At 32.0% G+C, this 22,195-nt stretch overlaps 2 protein-coding genes and 1 long non-coding RNA gene across 9 annotated transcripts in view; 2 read left to right on the forward strand and 1 right to left on the reverse strand.

The window, feature by feature from the left end:
- LOC148601012 (uncharacterized) lies at positions 1 to 3,680 on the forward strand. Its single transcript, XM_088555431.1, has 3 exons — positions 1 to 1,004; positions 1,762 to 1,870; positions 3,235 to 3,680. The coding sequence occupies exons 1-3, from the start codon at positions 870 to 872 to the stop codon at positions 3,348 to 3,350; spliced, it is 360 nt and encodes a 119-aa protein (XP_088411557.1). The 5' UTR covers positions 1 to 869; the 3' UTR covers positions 3,351 to 3,680.
- The window catches only part of LOC148601013 (eukaryotic translation initiation factor 4 gamma 3-like), a 22,320-nt gene continuing 3,415 nt past the window's right edge, over positions 3,291 to 22,195 (reverse strand). The window contains exons 1-14 of one of the 7 annotated variants that reach the window (XM_088555421.1): positions 17,726 to 17,955; positions 14,393 to 15,014; positions 12,539 to 12,623; positions 11,215 to 11,273; positions 10,707 to 10,815; positions 10,250 to 10,374; positions 9,187 to 9,261; positions 8,479 to 8,619; positions 8,250 to 8,309; positions 7,090 to 7,200; positions 5,497 to 5,549; positions 4,802 to 4,946; positions 4,053 to 4,167; positions 3,291 to 3,655 (exon numbers count right to left, since the gene is read on the reverse strand). In XM_088555421.1, coding sequence (XP_088411547.1) covers positions 4,060 to 4,167; positions 4,802 to 4,946; positions 5,497 to 5,549; positions 7,090 to 7,200; positions 8,250 to 8,309; positions 8,479 to 8,619; positions 9,187 to 9,261; positions 10,250 to 10,374; positions 10,707 to 10,815; positions 11,215 to 11,273; positions 12,539 to 12,623; positions 14,393 to 14,497 — 1,176 coding nt within the window. In that variant the 5' untranslated portion in view covers positions 14,498 to 15,014; positions 17,726 to 17,955 and the 3' untranslated portion in view covers positions 3,291 to 3,655; positions 4,053 to 4,059. Of the gene's footprint in view, positions 3,656 to 3,951; positions 4,168 to 4,801; positions 4,947 to 5,496; positions 5,550 to 7,089; positions 7,201 to 8,249; positions 8,310 to 8,478; positions 8,620 to 9,186; positions 9,262 to 10,249; positions 10,375 to 10,706; positions 10,816 to 11,214; positions 11,274 to 12,538; positions 12,624 to 14,392; positions 15,015 to 17,725; positions 17,957 to 22,195 lie in introns of those variants that run through there. The other 6 variants (XM_088555419.1, XM_088555418.1, XM_088555420.1 and 3 more) reach the window with 6 other exon arrangements.
- Positions 21,808 to 22,195, forward strand: part of LOC148601014 (uncharacterized) — a 2,061-nt gene continuing 1,673 nt past the window's right edge. Inside the window, exon 1 of the long non-coding RNA XR_015917146.1 lies at positions 21,808 to 21,943. This is a non-coding gene — a long non-coding RNA (uncharacterized LOC148601014). The remainder of the gene's footprint in view (positions 21,944 to 22,195) is intronic.

The raw sequence follows: 22,195 nt of genomic DNA on the forward strand, positions 1-22,195 counted from the left end.
AAGTCTGTGCGAGACTTGTAAAAATAAAGGACGTTACAAAAGGGGAAGGAGTCGACCCGGATGAATTTTTGCCTTGCAAGTGCAATATTATTTTATTTACATCTTAGCAGCAAGCAAAATCAATATTTCTATTTGAAAAGCTGTCTTGTTATTAATAGGGGAGTTTTTTTTTAATTAATTAATAACTTGAACAATTTCTCCTCAAAATTCCAACCCCATCCCCCTCTTCCCCTCGCTCTCAAAATGGTCAATAACTTTATAGCACTTCGCACTACTTAACATATTGTATCCTTTAAGGACATCTCTATCAACAATATATTTCAGTTTTGGCCTATCAGATCAATCTGTACAGATATCGTAAATATTACAGTTCTCCACGGATGGTGAGAATATTTTATACATATCATGTGGCGTAAACAAAATTCAGACGATAGCTGCAAATTCCAATGAAGAAAACGATTGGCTTTCCTACCTTAAAAAAGCTATGCTTCGATTTTGATAATTTAATCGGAGTTTATCTTAACCTATATTTTTTTATTTGTTTGATTGAAGGGAATGATGAATTTTCACCTTAAGGACAGTCACTTTTTTTCACTTCCGGGACATGACTTTTTTCGTCCATATATTGGGGAAATTAGAAAGTACACTTAATAACTGTAGAGTTCAAACCGCTTCGCGGCGCTCGCTATTAACATTTGTGTCTCGTTAAATGTCCAAATCGTGATGTCTATAACTGTGCCACCACTGATAACTTCCAACCAATACCATTCAATTTCCGTGTTCTTTAACCTGCAGATTTTCCTTAAAGGTGCAATCATTCTATTTATGCACATTCCTCAGATTTAGTCCAAAGAATACGTATAATCAACATGCTTATATACCTTTCAATTTTTCTTCTCTATTTCACTTTTCTGAACGGCGAGGATAGCAATGAAAGCAAAATAAATGATTTGAATGAAAGACTTTTCAGGGTTGAAGAGGAGAACAAATATTTTCGTGATGAGGTAAGCCATGCATTTCCTTTGTTGCGATGTCAAACAATTCTGAGGCCACATCTATCTAATACGACGTTACGTGTTGTTAGTTGGTTTAGACAGACCTCTAACAAATGTACATGTGTTCCCTGTTTCCACTCTATATTGATATGTTTATGAATTTTGATATCAAACTGCTAATTTATAAATTCGTTCGGGGGGCGGGGGGTCCGATTTGGAATTTTCATAATTAGATTCCTGATGAAATTTTTGAAAGATCTTTCAGCAGAATTTTTTCTCTGTTTATTTTTTGCTATATTGTGTCCAAACCAGTTGTGTCTGTAATAACTGTAATTCTCTATGCTCAAGAGTGTCAAATTCTAATATTGTGTCACCGCTTGCTCAATGTCAACATGTTGCGGTCGTATCATGGTGCGCACCTTGGAACTCTTTATTCAAGTTGTTGTACAATGTAGAGGAAAAAAAGTTTTTTTTTTTCAATGTTTTATTGTATATATAGCATGACATCAAATTGGCTTCAGAAATATAACTTTTTACTCAACCCCCTTCCCGAAATGATTTATTGGTATAAACATTAAAATGTGTCAGCTCTGATTAACTTAGAGTTATGGGGATATACATAATTATATATATCAAATAATAGACCTTGTTGAACACCGCAAATTGTTTGGTTCCTTCAGAAAGATTTGACATTAGGCTTATGTGAAAAATCTAAGATAAAATATAATATCATATTGGCGGAAATCTGCGCTTTTCTAAATTGCAGAATAATCTATATCGAGACGAAATAAAATCATCAAAGTCAAAGATTGACAAACTAGAACAGATGTGTGTTACAAGCAACGACCACAATCAGACGTTTGGAGATATTCAAAGTAAGCCTTTCATGTAACAAGGTAAAACAATTACCTATATGAATGGGACAATAACGTTTTCTCGGTACATTGTTTTTTTTTTTTTTTTTTTTTTGGGGGGGGGGGGCATCTTTGATAATTCTTTATTGAAAGTAGTCCAATATGGGAATGTTTTGCATGCGTACTTTTGGTTGCATTTTGTGGTAAATACTTAAGTTCTGAGTTCAGTACTACAAGATCACATTATGGTTTTCTCTTGCATTTTACAATTTTCGTTTTATAATAATTTAATATTATTATTGAACGTACAATCCAGTCACCTTTTCCCAAATATAAAAAAAAATGTTCAAAATATTTTCCATACTGAAGCCATTTAACCAAACTACCAGTCAAAAATAAAATAAGTAACATCATTTTTGTTACAATTCGTGTTTTCAACTGATTTCAGGAAACCGTTTTTTTTTTGTGCTATACAAATAATAAGATGCCTAACTACGCACAGCTTGACTCGACCGCAGATGTTGAACTCTATTAAATTGTGGCGCTTAAAAAAGCATCATCCAATCTAGACGCAGTTTTGCATTAAAAGTTTAAGTGGTCCAATAACTTTAAAAAATATTAAAAATGACCCTTACCTATAATAGTCCAATAGTCCAAACATATAAACACGGTTAACTAGATCCACCATACTGACAATCTTAGCTTTGTTTTGAGTGTTGAAGTCGAACAAACAAGTCCGAAGTAGAACCTTTTGTACCATCGTGTTTACCAAAATTAAATTGGGATCCTGATTTAAAATCTGAGTTCATAATTAATTTAAACTTATTCAATTATTTTTTTTAGCAAATTTTGGTACCAGTTTAGCCTCCTTATGGACAAAAATCATGATAGATCTAAGAACGTTTTTTTTTCTTTGTACATTTTGTTGTGGTTATTTCTTGTTTTTGTTATGTGTGTCTGTTTTACTGTAAAATATTTATTCTTGATATATATAATCTTTTGATATCCGCTCAAATCTTGATTACACATTCTTAATACGTGGCAAAAAACCCCGAAAATAAGGTTTATTGAAAATAATTGAATTTTAAGCCCTTTTGGCTTAACGTTTATAATGTGAACTCTATTTATAATTTGCTAAATGAAACCATCCAACTCTTTTAAAATGTGCACTTAAACTTTAAGTAAGCAAGAAAAACGAGTGACATCGTAGTGTAAAAGATTAGAATATTATAGACAAAATGATTCTTGGAAACCAAATTTGGAAGAAATTGCCATTCAACATAGCTATGCCTAAGTTAATAAATAAAGCTAATTAGATGTTTCCCAAAGAACCAAATCAAAACAAACTTTCAACATGTTTATATATTACATTTTTTTAATTGTAGGAAGTAGACGTGGGACAAATCTAGCAGCATTTTATGCTCAATTAACAGTAGATCTCGGCAGATCATCAAAATATCGTCTTTACTACCGTTCACGTGGACCATGGCCACTTGTATAGTGCTAATAGTGGTGAATTTCTTGCTCCAATCGCCGGGACTTATTTCATGTCTAAGACAATATCTACTCCTGAGTATAATGTTGTAACAACAGAACTTGTAGTAAATGGTGTTGTTAAGGCACATTATATTACAGATTCTGGATCCTATGATGATGTCGAAACTAACACTGCGAACATTATTGTGGATCTCCAAAGTTTTGATCGCGTGTGGGTGCGACTCGGTTCACCAGCATTTCAACGTACAGTATTAGGTACTGGATGGGGGTTTTCATCATTTTCCGGCCAGCTTTTGCACTGAATTACATCTGAGGAAAATATTGAATATTTGAATCCACTGGAGCGATGATACTTGCTTATATTTTTAATTAATGTAAAAGGTACATACGAGCCAACAATACAGGAAACACCAAAGGAACAAATATACAGTTGAGCCGAAAACGTGTCCAAATATATATACGTTTTAACACTCAATCATATCAGATCAAATGTATTTTTAATCTAGATATACCGGCACTTGCTTGATCCAAACAAAGTAGACATTCCAAATGGGGTTTTGTGTAGACAAGTTTCATTGTATAATGCAGTCAGTTGAACATAACTATTATATCACGACCAGTGTAAATTTATTTGTTATATGATCAATCTGTACAAAATATAATCAAGAATAACACAAAGAGTTAAAAAAAAAAACCATTTTCTTACAGTGGAATCATCTTCGCTTATTCTTTAGTTGAAGAAGTTTGTATTTAAGCGAAGTTGGATGGTCATTGCTACTGAGTTCAGCGTCAATCACACCATAGTAAAAATCTATATAATCCTGAAAAACACAAGAATTTGCTAGTAAAAAAATCATAAACCTAAAACAAATTCCATCAATTTATCGATGTGCTCATAAACCAATGAATTGTGATTTCGTCACTTCTACTACTAAAATATCCTATCAATCAATGTTTACATTTATTAATTATAAATCCCTATGTCTGCGACGTTCTTGAAAGAATCAAATTAAGAAGTTTATATCACGTTTTGTACGACTGACACCACGAATTCGTTGATCGTAAGTGTATAACAATCTAAATTAAAAGAACGGATTTGTTTCCTTCTTTCATTTGACTAGGTGGGTGATAATAAAAAGCAAAGTACGGTTACACAATCGGTTCATCTAGTACATACTCTACGTTTTAGTGGTCCGTGATGTAAATTTGTTCTTAGTTTCTTTGTGTCTTTTTCTGGAGAATGTGTGTTATTTATGATATTCGTCTGTTTTCTCTATTAAGGTTTTGTCCATGGATTATAGACATTTTTTTTAGTTCTGATCGCTCATTGTTTTCCTTACATTAACATGCAAGCTCCGGTAAAAGTCGAATTTCAATTTCGATTCTTCTGATTGACTTACGATAGAAATATGAAATACGGATTTCAAATTAACATAGTGAAAAAAATAATCTTACCTCAGATTTGTATTTTTCCATACGATTCCGAACATCAGTTAGAAGTATGCAAAAACTCTCAAGATTGCTTTGCGAAAGTTTCATCAAAATATCATGGATATCAGCGTTCTTCAGAAGCGTGTGACGGGCTATTGACCCCGTAAACCTAAATAGTAAAAAACATATACAACTGAAAAGCTCTAATTAAAATTTCTCCCGACTAGAAAACAACAAAAATCTTAATAACTTCACTAAAGCTTTCTTTAAGAAAGCGGGATTAGGTATTGGTCCGATTAATCTACAAATTCATTAAAGAACTGACTGACTCCTACATTGTAGCGTTTGTCAGAAAATCCTGACTGTGTCAAAATCCGATCAATCTTGAAATATATCAAACAGCTGTTAAAAATGAAAGCGTTGTTTAGAAGAGTTTGTTTCGCTATAGACCCCGTAAGCTTACATATATATCACACAATTGTTTTACTATGTATACATATTCAAAACAGTAAATAAAATGCGAAGCAGTAAAAGAAGAATGCTTATTGTGTAGGTCAAAGTAAATATTGTGCCAAACACCTTTAGCAGGGAACTTCTATCTGATGACACCACTTTAAAAAGTTTGGCAGAATATTTGTAAATAAAAAAACAACAATGCCAAACACATACATTTTGCAACTTTCGTTATGCTTTAATGTGTTAACATATTTAACACTTACCTTGCAATCTCTTCTACACGTTTTCTGTAGCTCTGCAAAAATACTCTAAATAACTAAAAATCAATGCAACAAAATAGAGATATCTTTAAAAAAACTATAAAATTGTCATGCTGTTCGAGAGTTGTTTTCAATAGTTTTTTTTCGTGGCGCACATTTTTGTATAATAGAATATTCTATATTTGTAACTTTGTTGACATTGGTTTGATGCTACATTGCAAGTCTAGTAAATAAATAAAGAAATCAGTATATATATAGTTTTTACACTAGCAAAAAGTGTACACGAAAATTCGTGTGACTCGAGCATCATGTGAAATTCATGTATTTATATGAAATTCAGTGACTAAACGTTTAATTCATAGATCATGAACTTCGATTGAAATATTCAAGTGAAATCTGTGGCAATGTTCATGTGTTCAATTAGGTGAAAATCACATTGAATGTGAATTCACAATGTGGAAAGTATGTATAGGATATTGGATGTTTTTTGTCATATGAACAGTTTATTTTTATTTTTATTGAAATATATATTAGAATTCAAAATCCGTTGAATATGTACTTCTAATCTATAACTTACTTAAATGCCCCCATTCATATAAAGTGGTATAGGACACAAGGTATTGACATACAACTCAGACAAAATAGCGGTAAACAAATATTAGAAATCACTTTTAAAATGTGCATTATATTGCAACTTCGAATTAATTCGTAGGCGTATGAGATATAAATCATTCAGAATAATACAACACATACTGCCGAATATATATTGTAGGGTTCAACGGCTAAAACCTCCCTCAAAAAAGGACATTTTAATCCCATATTTACTGATGTGGTAAACAAGTGTAAAAGCTGTATGTGAAATTCTACATATACATCAAAGGTAAATGGCAAATCATGATTTAAAACAGTAATCAAGGGAACCAAGGTTCTAGCGGAAATCAAAAGAAAGCAATCCAGGGACAAAGACAAATATGGAAAACAGACATACACAACAAAGAACATGAAGTAACAGAAATAATACATACAAAGTAACAAAAGCAAATGAGCAAATCGGACTCCACTAAAGATTGGGAGCATGGACCAGGTGCACCGATAGGGTAAGCGTCCTCTGCTTTTCTAGAAACACCTACCGAGTTGCTCATAAAAAATCAAGTCCGGGGTAGACGACAGAGGAAAAAAAACTATGAAAAAATTCGGTAGAGTTAAGTTTAAACATATTCGAAAATCTAACACAGAATCACAAACACGAGTCACTCAGATAAAAACAATGAACAACATAAAAAAAAAAAAACAAAGTTAAAGAAAAAAAAAAACAAATTTCAAAAAGACTTTCAGGAATGTACAAGTCAACAAAACCCATTGAGGAGATGAACCACCAGAATAAATTAGTGTTTATATTCAAACGAGTACAGTTCTTTATATATATTAGCAAACTACTCAGTTGTTGATCCTAAAATGCCAATGGGGGAGAGGACCCACTGACTGTCCTCAATAGAAAGTTGCCTTAGTGCCTAATGAATTCCATTGATTTTCACTATGAACGAGCAAGGTTTTCGGGTAATGCTCCTTCCATTCTGAATCCGTTTATATACTTGCCTCTGTTGGTCTGCTCATAATTCCATATTCAATTTCTCTTTCAGACTTCTCTCCATAAACAGACGAAAATGTTACAAGTTGATTACTATCATCCCCTTTTGGAAGTTTAATCTAATTTGAACAACAACTTATTAACATATGGATTATTCTTCTATAAAGTACCAGTCCATATAAAATTCAGACACTGTCCATAATAAAGTGATTGGTGAAGAAAAACCCACCAAAAGAATAGTGTTTTTTTTTTCGGTCTACATGTGCTATATATTTACTTAACAGTTATCCTTCTTTTCAAATTCAGATCAGTACAATTGAGAAAATCATACTTTTGTCTCCCACAAAAAAAAAAAAAAAAAAACAACCAAATCGAATAACATCAGGAATGATAACGTTTGCAAAGTGTTAATTTTTATGTACAATCCATATAATTTTTATCTCAAAAGCGCAACACCCAAATGAAAACTACGACTGGTTGTGTGGGATGTAATTGATTCTGAATAAGAAATAAAAGTAAATTCGATGGGTTATTGCACGAATCACCTCTTGTCTAACTTGTACTTAATAAAATATCCCGATATTTTTGTCATGATTCAGGAAGATATTAACAAAATCCATCTTATTTTTGTATTATTGTCAAACATGTCATTAAGTTTTCAACTTTTTTTTACCCAAAATATCTTATATTTGTCTATTTGTACTATTTGTCTGAAATGTCACTAGGTTGTCTTCAAATAATGTAAATGTTAATCTGACTGATTTTTTGTTGTTTTTTTTTAACGTCTTATTTTATAATTGTCTTTATTATAAATGTTTGTTTTTTATTATACATAATTAAGAAGTACATTTGCCACATATTATATTTTTACACCCAGACTGAAAACTTATGATAAAGATAAGGAACGAAAATACAGTAAAATCGTTTTATCTAAACAATTAAGAACAATACAAGAACCTTATACTGCATGTAATCATTTCCTGCATGCAAAACTGAAATAAAAACATTCATTATATTGAAGTAGGAAATGTGCGGATACAATTCGATATTTTGAAGAAACAAGTCCACTGGCCTCATCGGAAAATTCTGACGCCAAATACTTGACCTTATTCATTAAACGTATTCTATATTCTAAAATCACTCTATTTCAGCGCAGTAACAAACTTACCCGTGCTAGGACACGACAAATATTACAACAAGTAGACGTCAGGCTGGGATCTTCAGCAACCTGGTAAGACAAAAAATGTTAAAGTCAATTGAAAGTAACAACATAAGTATCTTTTTCATAAATAAGAAGACTGTCACATACCGTATCAACAACCAAACTAAATCATAGTCAGACTGACACTTACTGAGTCAACACATTAAATAACAAACCTGATTGGACTTATACTAACCGTATCAACAACCAAACTAACCATCCTGGTTAAACTATCCTCAGTATTTATAGGTAGGTCTGATATTTCATCAACGACCATTTTTGTGTCACCACCATGTTTCAACGTGTTGATAGCGCTGATAACCCTTTTCATAACATCCTGTAAACAAATAAACAATATAATAAAACACCACACATGCACCAGCGTAAAACTTAGTCCAAAGCAGTAAGTTAGAGAGATTACATAAGTTTGTGTAACTAAAAGAAACCAAGTACGTTCTTATTATAAGTATACAATGATTAGGGGCTATCGCAAAGGACGATTTTTGTTCTTAAATATTGGTAAATAAAATGGCGAACCATCAGCTGTGGGATGAATAACCTGGGCGGGAGCCGACGTCCCAGCCAGGATTTGCATCTTTCATGGCTTACAAAAAACCTACTAGGCTGGTGGTATCTAAAAGATATCGATTTCTGGTAATACACAAGCCTTTTTGTGGATATATCCATAAGACAGCGATTATACAGAAAATAACAGATGCCTAAAATACGTTCAAGGGAATTGACACAGAGAAAGACTTAAACTAACCGACAATTTAGCAATATTGTTGTCAATTATAAATTATTTTAGCTTTATAAAATCAAGTGGAGGTTTTTTTATATAAATGTATAAATGTTTTGTTGTCAGTTGTAGAAAACTTAAATCAGTATTTATGTTATGCCATACCTCTGTACTCATAATTTCACTTGGAACAGATTCAGGTTTTTCGTCCTCAATGGTTTTTCCAGGAGTAGTCTTTTTCTGAAAAGCAGAAGTAATAGAACATTATATTTACCCGGATTTATTGGTTCTCACCTTTACAGTGAGTCTAACTTATACGGATAACATAAACGTGCCAGTTACAAAACAAATAAAAAAAAAGTTTTTGTGCAGTAAGGATCAAATCAACTACCTTTATGTAGTTTATCTAAACTTTTCTGCATTCATTCCAATTATGATCAAGTTACTGTTTACTGAATAGCAATCATTCTTCTTCCATGCTTCTATTTTGCAGATTTGCAAAAGGCAAACTATTGTTTAAGTTCAATCGAATATAATATTCAATTTTATGAATACTTGTAACCTAATTTTCCATTCTTCTAATCGACAATACCCATCCGTACAGCATAATCCTTCCTTATTCCCAATACATCAACTCCTAAACCTTGCATCCCCGTATACTGATAGAATGTAAAGATTATCCATTTCAAAGACGCAAATACTGTGGTACGATATATTCATTTTACTTATAATTTCAATATAAGAATAACTGTAAATACTCAAGAGTTAATTTTAAAACACATGGAACCAAAATGGAAAATGATATCGTCTATACTTCAGATAGGTCCAACAAAATAAAATCGCGTACGTTTCAAAGCATAGATATTTCTAATATTTTAAGCAATGAAGGTTCGTACCTAGATGTAGTCCACGAAGAACAAAACATCGGAGCTCTAGCCAATTTCATTAGTGAACGTATGGACATATACTACAGTGTTGTGTTTCTGTTTATTAATTTGATTGTGTTTTTTTTTCATTGTTTACTTTCGTTTACAACTACTGCTTTTCTTGTCTTTTGGTTCCATGTGTTTTAAAATTGTTCATCGTGGTTATTCTTGAAATACCTCTAACACAATAATTTCATATTATCTTGATTTGAAAAAAATGAATAAATGTTAATTATTATTATTATTATTATTATTATTATTATTATTATCCTATTATTGATAGAAATAAAATTGAGACTTACATCATTTGAAGAAGTGATAATGTCAGGTATGTCAGGGAGATTCCTTGGAGTCTTTTGTGAAAATTTAGATTTTTGGAGAAACAATAAAAATCTGCCGCTGTAAACTTCCCTCTGTTTTATTATGCCTGAAATACGTTTTAATTGAAACATTGTTTTATCTTAAATGGCATTGAGATTATCAAAAACGTTTAAACTGGTTAAGTCCTTACATATGTGCATTCAGAAAAGGACAGGTAACCAAGGTTACCTAAGCAGCTTGTAGCAATGGCGAGGTTTTTTGCACACCGAGTTTGCACGATATGCAATAGGAGGCTAGAATGAAAAATCGAGTGTTATTGGTTTAGTCAATGGCTTTTTCTCTTAAAATTAGTTTCCGAATAAGTTTACCATCTGAACATTGTTACATTTTTTTTTCTTTTCTTTCTATTTTTCACATTACATAGACTTATATTAATACCTGTTCCTGGCGTTTCTAAAGGACGAATGGCTATTTCTTTTTGAGTATTAATTTCCTCAAATTCATCATTCAGTATTTTTAAATTACCATATGCATCACTTTTATTGCTCTATAAAGAAAGAAAATAATGTAAATTTGTTACTTCCGTTATCAGTTTACTCAGTATCACATAGTTCATTTTTTATGTGTATTATTTGCTTTTCCTTATTTAAGTTATTTACGTAAATTAATTTTTTTATATTAATAATGGAAAAAAGTTACGGTTTGATTAAGTAGCAATCAAGATAAAATTTAGACATTGCCTAGATATGATTAATGATTTAGGAAATGCCTCCGAACAACCTTTTTTTCTGTCTACACATGTCATGTTTTGACATTACGGTTATTGTCCTTTCTATAATCAGACTCTGACTTCTTAATCTTATCTCTCATCTCGTGATTTTCCTGTGATATCGTAAAGTATAAGAATGTGTAAAACGAACATAGCCTTGAGTAATATAGTACTTGCATGGGGTAAACTTCCTATTCTTTGGTATATTGGGGGGTCAGGAATAAGAATTGTGTGTGCTGAAGAAATAAAAACAATAAAACTCATATTTATAATGTGAATATTAGATAGAAAATCAATGGGGGAATAAATGGGCGACGATGAAATTTTCTGTTTGGAAATGGGAATGGGGGTGCTTTATAATATATTCTGTGAATTAGGAGTGAATATTATTCAATGGATGTAACAAGACGATGAACAGGTCAGACGTTACGGAAATCAGCAATACGAACGCAATATAATTCATTGGGTGCTCTTGAATGATTACAAGATCTTGTTATTTGCAGGGTACCAGATAGACGTGCAAACAACTGAATGTTAGCAGTTATGAAAGCATACCGTATGTTAATATTTTAGACATTTGTTATACTTTTGTCTATTTCTTGCTAATTTGTTATGTCGGTTAACTGTTTTTACCTAATTTGTTTAGTTATACAATTCATAATTTTCTACTGTAACATCAAATGATGATTGAGCAAATGTCCATTTTTACTTTTTTTTTCAACACCTCTATAAGATTTAACTAAATTACCAATGACATTATTTGTTATTTTATATTTTTGAGACGAAGACTAAAGGATTACATTGAAATTAACATTTTTCTAATACAAGAAATAGTTTTGTAATCATTTTAAAGAGAAATATGCTCCACAAAGGAGAAATGTACATGATTTAAATGGAGCTTTGTAAGAATCACAATATCCCTTCACCTTTCTACTTTATCAAATTGTTCATCAATCATCATGGCTCACTGACTTCTGTACAACGTAAATTCTAATTCGAAATTATTTTTAAATTATTGTATAAAAATTATTGCCCTGATGTATATAAGTTTCTCAACATCCTGATGGTCACGATTCAACGCCCAAGGCTACTGTAAAAAAATCCCATCAAAAATAAATAGGAAAATGGCTATATATTTATTAGTCGATCATGATAACAAATGGTCCACTTTCAATGATTTTTCAACGAATAAATTTCCTTTGCCGTTTCCGCCTTTTTTATGTATAAAAATTCATTACAAGGAAACGAAAAATCTTAAATTTATATCAATCGAAAGGGAGCTTATGTCAATAGATATGTACAATTCACCGAAGTTTCATAAAAGTAGGAGAAAGTGTTTTTGAGTTATTGCTCGAAGTGTAGGCAGGCGGACAACGGTATACCATAATACGTCCGGCCTAAGGCGGGCGTATAAAAATCAATATATTATTTTCTTTTCAACAATGCAACCGCATTTGTAATGTATTTTTTTATAAATACTATATAAATACGAATGACCTACCTTTGTTTTCCTGCTCACATTTGTTTTCTCGTAAGAAGCCAGGGTTAATAGAAAGGCAATCACATGTTGACAACAACCATTGTCTCTGAATTCAAAATAAAGTATTAATTTTGTTAAATAAATTGTTGATGTTCCTATATTCGTGGGTTAATTTTCGAAGAGTGTCACAGTTTTGAATTTGTGAATTTCAATTCCCGACTCAAAACAATTATAAATCGCTGTTTCTCCAAAAAAGATGGTACGCCTAGATACAAATACATAGTTCTTGGTAGAGGTTCCTCATTCTTTGTAAAAGAAATAATTCCAAATCATCTTCCAAATATACAGAAAAGATGTTTCCAAAATGCTGGGATTTTTGATCGACAAAATATTTGTCCAGTATGGTGGACGGGTTTTTTCAACAAACCGTCGGCATTCCAATGGGAAGAAATTGAGTCTTCTACTTCCTGACCTATCCCTTCACTTTTATGAGGCTGACTTTATAGCTGATCTGATCCGAAACAAAATCGTGTAGATAGATCCTTTAATATCAGTTTCTGCTGTATAGAGGACGTATTATCGTTAAACAATCCTAGTTTGGGGGATTTGATATATCGCATCTACCCCAAAGAACTTGAGATAAAGGATACTACAGACACTGTGAAGTCAACTTCGTATATTGACCTACACTTAGAGATCGATGGTAAATGAAAACTTAACCAAACTTTACAGCAAACGTGATGACTTTCATTCAAAATTGTCAATTTGCTTTTCATCTGTGGCAATATCCCTTCAGCACTTATGGAGTTTTCATATCACAAGTCATGCCAGAGTTTACCGTAACTACGCAGACTTTTTGTATCGCGCTAGACATCATACAATTAGGCTTCTGGAACAGACGTATGTTGTTACAAGATTGAAGTCATCACTACAGAAGTTTTATGGTCGTCACCATGAACTCGTGGATCGTAGCGGTGTATCCATATACACCATGAAAACTGATTTGTTCAAAGTGTCATAGTTTTTCTATCCTCTTTCGTCTACTCCGGACTTGACTTTTTATGAGCAACTCGGCGGGTGTTTCTAGAAATCAGAGGACGCTTATCCTACCGGTGCATCTGGTCCATGCCCAAAGTTTTTAGTGGAGTCCGAGTTGATCATTTACTTTTGTTACTTTGTATGTATTATTTTAGCTACTTCATTTTGTTTGTTGTTTTTGTCTGTTTTCCATGTCTGGTCTTTGTCCCTGGATTACATTCTTTAGATTCCCACCAGAATCTTGTTCCCTTAATTACTCTTAAAACAAAGCTTTCACCTAACCACACACACACACACACACACACACACACACACACACACATATACACACTTTAGAGCTGGCACTATACGATAAAAAGTTAATTATTTGTAAATGCCAAAACATGTAAAACAATGTAAAACAGTAAATGCCCGGTTAGCATAAAAATGAATAATATATTTTATACTTTAAAATTTGCTCGAATATGCTCACGGTAATACGTGTGCATAACTAAAAGATAAAAAAATAATGAAAAGAGCATAATCTGTTATTTAGAAAATTTTAAACCTATCAATACTTATTGTTTTTATCTTTGGTGCTCTTTATACGTGCTGCTTAAATAAATTTTGGATATACGTTATCAAAAGGATTTTGCAACCAACTGCTTGAAGCTTGAATCTTGATTCTTGTAAAAGGTACCCTGCGCAAAATTTAGTTCAATCTTAATATAAAATAATTTTGCCTATTGTATATAAATTTAAGTAATCAAGGTTTTGTCTTTTTCTATTGGGAAATGGGAATGATCTGCTTTATGATATATGCTGTATATGTTGGCATTCTATAGGGATTTCAAATACCTTGAACAGGAGCATCCAGCTGATTTTAGTCCTTCTATTTCGTGTAAAAGCAGCCATACTGTTTCTATATTCTTCCAATTGCTGCAGCTCGTGGAACACGAGCATGCGACATAGTAATAGTTATTTCCAAGACAATGTTGTTTTATTGAATCTATGCATTTGTCTTTATATAGTACAAAACCTGAAATCCATGTGACTGGATTGCACCTATGGGTCTATTAGGTCAAGTACCAAAACAAGGCACCTTCAATACATATAATTGAATCTGAAATTAAAAAAAAAAGAAAACAAACATCGATAAGATTTTGAAATAATTAATGTTTTGTGATATAAAATCCGAATAGAGCATTTGATTTTGTAGTTTTCGAAGCCTTCATTAAAAAGATAATTGCAACTGACTTGCGTAGGCAGATGAGCTTTGCATGGAAGAAAGCTCGGCCTCAGTCTGTTTTACTTTGGCCAGTATCTCTTTTTGCTTTCTTTTCTGTATTTGTTCTTTTTTCTCCTGTAATGTTTGAAGTCTCTGCTCTAATGCCTCTAGCGATATTTCTTCATCATCCAGGCCAACAAAATCACTACCATCAATCTCTTCCTCATTTGCCATTTCTAAAAATCTTTCAGCCTGCAAAAATTGTATAAGTCAAGACAAAAATAGTACATGTGTTTCAGCTTACGTTCTCTTAAAACTAGGGTCCATAGGTAGGTAAAACATTTCATTTTTTTTTAAAGTTATTTAAGTTTTTTCATACAGTTGTAGTCCTAATGATAGTATCAGTCCTATCAAGACCATATCATGTTAAAGAGAATTAGTTAATAAAATACTGGCCCATTAATGAAACTTTCAAAGGCCTACTGATAATTTTGCCAGCCTTTGGCTTCTAAATACTTGTTTATCGTCAAACATTTTTGCGCGTGTAGATGCTTAAAGGTTAAGTTTTTGTTAATGAAATTTTCATATGTGTCTTAATAATCATTTAGAACAAAACATAAAAAAGATATAGCATTTTATACTATTACAAATAATGCATGCAGTTTTACAATTAGTTGATTACTGACTACACCAACAAATGGAAGATCTTGACGATTATACAAAAACAAACATTAGAAATTTCCTATCAACTGCACAGTTGTGAATGGGAAATCAATTGCGATCATGACTTGAGCTAAATCCGAATCCCTATAAACAAAGGAACAAAAATGGAGAAAAGAAAGTCAGAAAAGGACAATGAACAACATAAAGAATCAAGATTAAAAAATACATACAAACGTTAAGTAATATTTGTAAAGTAAATATGAATTATAATATATCAAGTGTTTGTAATGTTGTAAGCAGTACATTTAACTTAATCAGAGTACCTTTTCGTGGTATTTTATTCATTTATCTACATATTTTACAACTAAACCGACCAAAATAATAAATTAAAAAAAAAAGAAAAGGAAACAAAATGGAAAAGAAGAAGTTATTGATGAAATAAGTAATAAGTACTCCTAAAAGTATCATTGATTGTAGAATGCAACATGTTGGAAAATGCAACAACTCCAATGTTACAATATAGTTATTACAAAATCAAGTATTGAAAATCTCACTAAACTACTTGTTTGGTGGAATGTATTAAATTAGTCAATATATATATAATGAAAGGTAGAAAATGTACATATAAAATATTAAAAAAGAATGATACATCAGTACTGGTCTCTGCGAACATTGTGCAAAATTTTGATTTAGCGATTTATTTAAAAAAAAAAAGGTCGCATATAGTTACTACTTACGTAAGTTACCTAAACGCATCATTTGATACAATGGACAATGTTTTCATATGGAGCACGCTAGAAAAGTTATAGTTATAAGGTATAAGGGTATATTTGCAATATATGAATAATTTCCCTTGAAGATAAAATGCCTTTTTTCCGCCACTGGAAGACATACCATACATTTCAATATTCTAAACATAACGAGAACGTAAATTTCGAATTCGTCGAAGAGATAACTAACGCACCGGTATAACAAATCAGCTAAATGCATTGGTCTTCAATGAAAGACGAGGAAACCCTCATACCACAAGAAAAACAGGCTCCCAAATTAACATTATACACGGGTACAGTAAAAAAGTTGCCACTACATACTCCAGCAACATAAAGGTCAACTGAAAATGAAAACGTAACAATACAAACAAAGGCCATAAATTGCTCAATTCTGGGGGGGGGGGGAAATCGCAATACAATGCAGAGTGGTTTAAGTACTTTGGCATAATCACAACCCTCCTCATTTTAAATCTGGCCACTGCGGATTTAGCAATACAAGAAACATAAAAGGTATATAATGTTTTTAAAACTATAAATCACCTCCTATATGATTCTACGAAAACATATTTTTGAAACTCTTCTTCCTTTTAATGCCTTGTAACAATAACCTTGAATAATTAATGAAGAACGTATTGATGTACTACCTAGCATACTGTGATATTTAAAGAAAATATCTTACTTGTTAAACGTAAAATCATGCCTAGCAAGATAAAGGCGATATCAATAATATTTCAAGGGAAATATACCCGAATAAAGAAAGAAGAGACAGAAACCAGTACAAGTAAATAAGCCAAGAGTCAAGTGGCAAATCTCCTGTGGTGCACAAATGGGCAAAACCCTCTGAATCAGACCCCCTTGATGCAAACGTGTGTATTCGCGCCTTGATCCAACTACAACTGAAAATTTAGTGGTAAGATAAACAATATTGCAGCATTACCATGTCTAGCAAGAGATGCTGTGTTCATCATGGCATGTTCGTCATAATACAGAAGACAAAACAGGCGCGTAGCTGCCGTTAGGCAAAAAAGCTTTTGCCTGCACTTAATTTTGATATTTTTTTTGAGATAAAAAACATCCAGGAGAGGCACAAATGATGCTCTAAAACGCTATCTCCGCGGAACTTCGCCCCCTGGACCCCCTACCAGACCCCCTGTCGGAATTTTGCCTACACTTCAATTTGGCCTCAGCAACGCGCCTGCAAAAACTTGTTTACGATATACTACCTGTCATTTAATTGACACGACTTATTTCTGTGTTGGTTCTTATATTACCTACGATAAAGTAATGTACACGGAATACAATTCTTCCTTATTACAATACTAATCCAAGATTCATAACTGAATCACATTTACATCACCTTTAACAAAAGACTTCTCGAAGTGATGAAAAAGGTGGTATGTGTTAATGATATCTAAATTCACTTCGTAAAAACCTGTATTATCGTCTGTTCGTAAATACGTGTTGCATATATATTATCGCGAACAATTTAATTGAGAAACAATAACATTTACAATGCTACTATAACCTTACCCTTCCTATTCATTCCAAATTGTGATGTGTATGAAATGAATTACATCCGTCAAGCACCATTTAAAATTCTACTTTCGTTTTGGAAATGTGACTTCCAGAAAATATAAATCCTTTGTGTATTGATGAATTGATTAATTCAATTAACAAATGAATTAATTGACACAATTTCAATCGAATTTTCACTACTTTGAAACATATCTTACATTTGCAATATTTTGAATTGTATGATTATCTTATTTCAGGTTTGATTTGTTATTTTTATGATTAATCACTTGTGTGATTACTGTACTGTCATAATTTTCTTACATATATTTTCGGTTATATTCATCTATTGTTGAAACAGGTAATAACCATGCATTGAGAATGATTTATCATTATTAATATATTTGTAGTATATTAGTAATTGTTGTTTTTTTTTCATAAACTCTCTCAAGAAATTTGTACTAGGTACACTTAACTTCATCCCGTTATCCCCAGGAAAGCATATGACACTCCTGTCGTCATCCAGAGAGACAAAGGGCTTGGTTTACTTCTGTTATCACCTAGGGGGGCATGGGGCTTGACGTACCCTATAATCCTCTTGATGAACATGGGGTTCAACTTTCTTTTCTCAAGCCCTGGAGGGACATTAAGCTTGACTTACTCCTGTTACCCATTCGATGGATAAAGAACTTGACTCACTTTTTTATTTCCTAAAGGGGCACAAGGCAACCAAACCTCAATTTGTTTGTTTTCTGGTTGTTAATTTTTAATTTTGTTTCACCCCATGATAGCCTGCACGTCATTTGCCCAGCATCTTCAGATAATTTTATTTGTGGTTGTTGAAAATTTTGTCGTTGTTTACTTTTTTCTTGTCATTGATAGTTTAAGATGTAGTAAACCTTGTAAACAATGTACTTATATAAGTATAAAAATAAAAATATCAATATTTCAATCACTGTTGTCGTTATCTAGATCTCTGATTCATGGTATGGATACTTGTACTGTTACGAACCATTACACATTTTAAACATCTTAAATGTGGTATGTCTAACCCTGATGTTGATCACTAGTACAGTTGTGAATTCAACATTTTTTTGAAGAACTCGTCGTACTGTAATCTCACTTTTTAAAGTTATTTTTTATTAAATGAATTTGCTATTGTACATCGGGCAAATTTTACCAAATATTAAAACAACTATTTAATGCTTTTCTACACTTTCAAAAAGTAGTTGACGTTTACTCTACCGGTGAATTTCTGGTCCATGCTTCCGTTTTTTTTTGTTTTTGTTTTTACAAGGTAAATGAGTACATTATTTTGATTACCTTTCGAATTTTTGTTCCCTTGATAAATCTGTCATTACAAGTTGTTATTTTTTATGCCCTATAACTAGATATGACTTATGCTTTCTACTAATTAAAATTTTCTACAAGTACTCATATATTTGAAATTTAAATAAAACATTTAATAAATATCATCGTTTATTAAAACAATAACAATATGATAAAGTATGAAGTTACGACAATTCCAATTATATCAAATAACGTTATATTTGCCCTTTTTACACAGGTAGCGATTTGAAAACGAACATTAAACCTTAAAACAAACAAGAAATAACTGTTTTTACAGGAGCATTAAAAACCGACAACTTTAGATCAAAAGTTTTATAAATTAAAGATAGTCTGTGGCTGTGTCTTATTATTTAGTAATTGGTTGTACATACACAATGACATAAACTGAAATACATGTATCAAACATTGGCTTAAATACATGTATCAAACATAGGATTAAAAACATGTATCAAACATAGGATTAAAAACATGTATCAAACATAAGATTAAATAACACGTGATAGGATATGATTAATTATTTTGTGCAGTATTAGGCTTCCATGGTCAAAAAGCAACAAATATAACGGATACTTTGCTTTAAGGAAAGTATACGAAATAGCACTATTGAATACTTATACAAAATCTTGACCAAAGAAAACTAAAACTATTTAAAAATCCACAAAATGTCCGAAATCTGTTAAAAGGATATTTATGTAATCATCCTATTTTGAAGTTAAACTGATATGCAAAATCATTGCATATCATAGTTATCAAAATTATTTTCGCAATTATTGTCGCAATGAGAAAAAAAAAACCTTATTTAAAGGTAATTGTTTAGAGTTACGAACAAGACAAACAGATAAGGCACATTCCTCACTTACAAGATACATCAAGTACTTTACTATACGTCGGGTAATACATGTGTCATGTAAAGTTTAAAATTATATAACTGTGATTCTGCAGCTAGCATAGAAATAATGCACACATACATCAAAGCAACTTTAAGATATGCGTGTCAAACCATTGTGGTAAATACACAATTAAGGTCAATAATATCACTCTTGGTCATTTACTTTTAACTCAGTAATAACCAGTAGTATTTGAGGATATGATAAAAAGCGACCAGTTCTATTTACATATACCAGGTTTCGATTTTTAAAATTTGACCTAAAAGTCGACAATTTTTCTACGTGTAAAAGACTGACACCTTTCGGCCGAATATTTCTATATGAGTACCTTCTGCCGAGTTCCGATTTTTCAGATACACAGCATAAGACAAGATACTTATCCGTGTTTGGGTTTTGTTTAAGGACATAACCCATGTCCACAACATCGAACTATAAAAACCATTCAAGCCATTGAAGAATACATATAATGGATACTAGACCTATATATATATACGCGTTTGCGTTTTACATATCGGACATTCAACTCAGCAGTAACCGATTTGTTGCAGTTGTACTGGGGTATGTCTGTAATAGTATGCATGTATGTATGAAACACAACTTTGGATCAATACTTTTATCAGAAACATTTGTCAATTGCTGCTACAAAAGAAAGTTTTATCTCTAACCCCTACCAAGCATGTGTCTTAAAGCATTTACTATAAGATTTTCATCAAATTTATGATACATGTACATGTTAGGAATGTCTTGAAACCATCAGTGACCACGGCTACGTACTTTAAAACTATCTGTTGATTCCCTTTACTAATCTGATATTATTTCACATCAATGTATTTTTAAACTTACCACTGCCAACAGGAACTAGTGAGCCATATCTTCCGAGAATGTGCTCACTCTGATTCGATGATAATCCCCGAAAAGCTTTCCCTTTTCCCTCATGGACTGGAAAGCAACACGTTTTCCTCTGCTTGAAGTCTATTCCCAGTTTGAATATGTGTGCTGAACACACTGGTAAAGATTGATTAGTAGTAAAGAGTCCAAGAGTCCAGCTCTTCTGCAGATCAAGTCTGCTTCAGTATAAATGTCATAAGTAGATGAAGTGAAGCCTGTAATTTCATCATCGCCAACCACCAGATTAAGGCTTCTCACTCCTATTCACTCAATGTAATTAATTCCACACTTTGACACCGTCCACATGTATGTTTACATGGTATATGGGAAGAATATGCATAAAAAGTGCACCGAATGCCGTCTGTTGGGTTTTGAGACATTTGATGATATATTTTATATATATCTTAACAAAAATGGTTAAGTAAAAAATACGAAAATTCAATACAAAATTTTATTATTTTAATGCTTGTTTCTTTTTTTATAGACCGATTTGTGTTCCAGCAATAGTTGTCTGTGTTTTACTTATCATATGCTACAGAAGGAGACTAAAAGCCGAAAAAAGTGAGGATTTTATGATATTTTCTTGAGAATCAAATTGAATAACGTTTAAGATAAATTGAATTTACTGCAAAGCATTGGTATGTGTTAGTTTCGACTACACATATGAGATAGCTTTTTAATGTTTATTTAACAAATTTCCAAGAGTATTCTTAACAACAGAATTTAATATCTCAAATTATAATTTCCCTTTCACAATATTCCTAATACACTGGAATCACCATACATATTTTATTATTTGCAAAATTACTATTGTTTCGACAATGCAGTTTACACATACAGTATTTACGTTACTACGCCTTGTCATCAAATATGTTGCAGAACACTTGAAGAAAAAAAGTTACAAAAAGTTACCTCTTTGTATATTTTTGCCTTTACTTGGTCTGTGGTTATAAGCACTTCACGATACGACCGGTAAGTCAAGTTACCTTTCCACGTTGTAATTTTACAGAAAACACTTCGAATGAAGTAAGAGAACCAAGTAAGAGTATTTTTCGACAAGGTGATAATGACAATGAAGCGCTATTGTTAGAGAGGCAAGACAATATAGAAGGTACGAAAATGTAGTTTTGTATTTTAAATAACAGAATAACATTAATATACATATCCGTATTATCTTATACAAGTGATTTGATATGTTGTAAGATACTATATTTTCTTTAGCTTTGATTTCAAATTTGCAAATATATTTAAGTGTCCTCCCTTTTGCTGAAATTCTTTTGTTTTTCCTATATACGCACATAGTTAAATGCAGTAAATCATTTGTGACAAGGATATGTTCAGCTTTTGTTGTTATCCGCCTTAC

This window comes from Perna viridis, chromosome 12, assembly GCF_037379345.1.
Source record: "Perna viridis isolate PV_CMFRI_1.1 ecotype Kerala chromosome 12, ASM3737934v1, whole genome shotgun sequence".
NCBI lineage: Eukaryota > Metazoa > Mollusca > Bivalvia > Mytilida > Mytilidae > Perna > Perna viridis.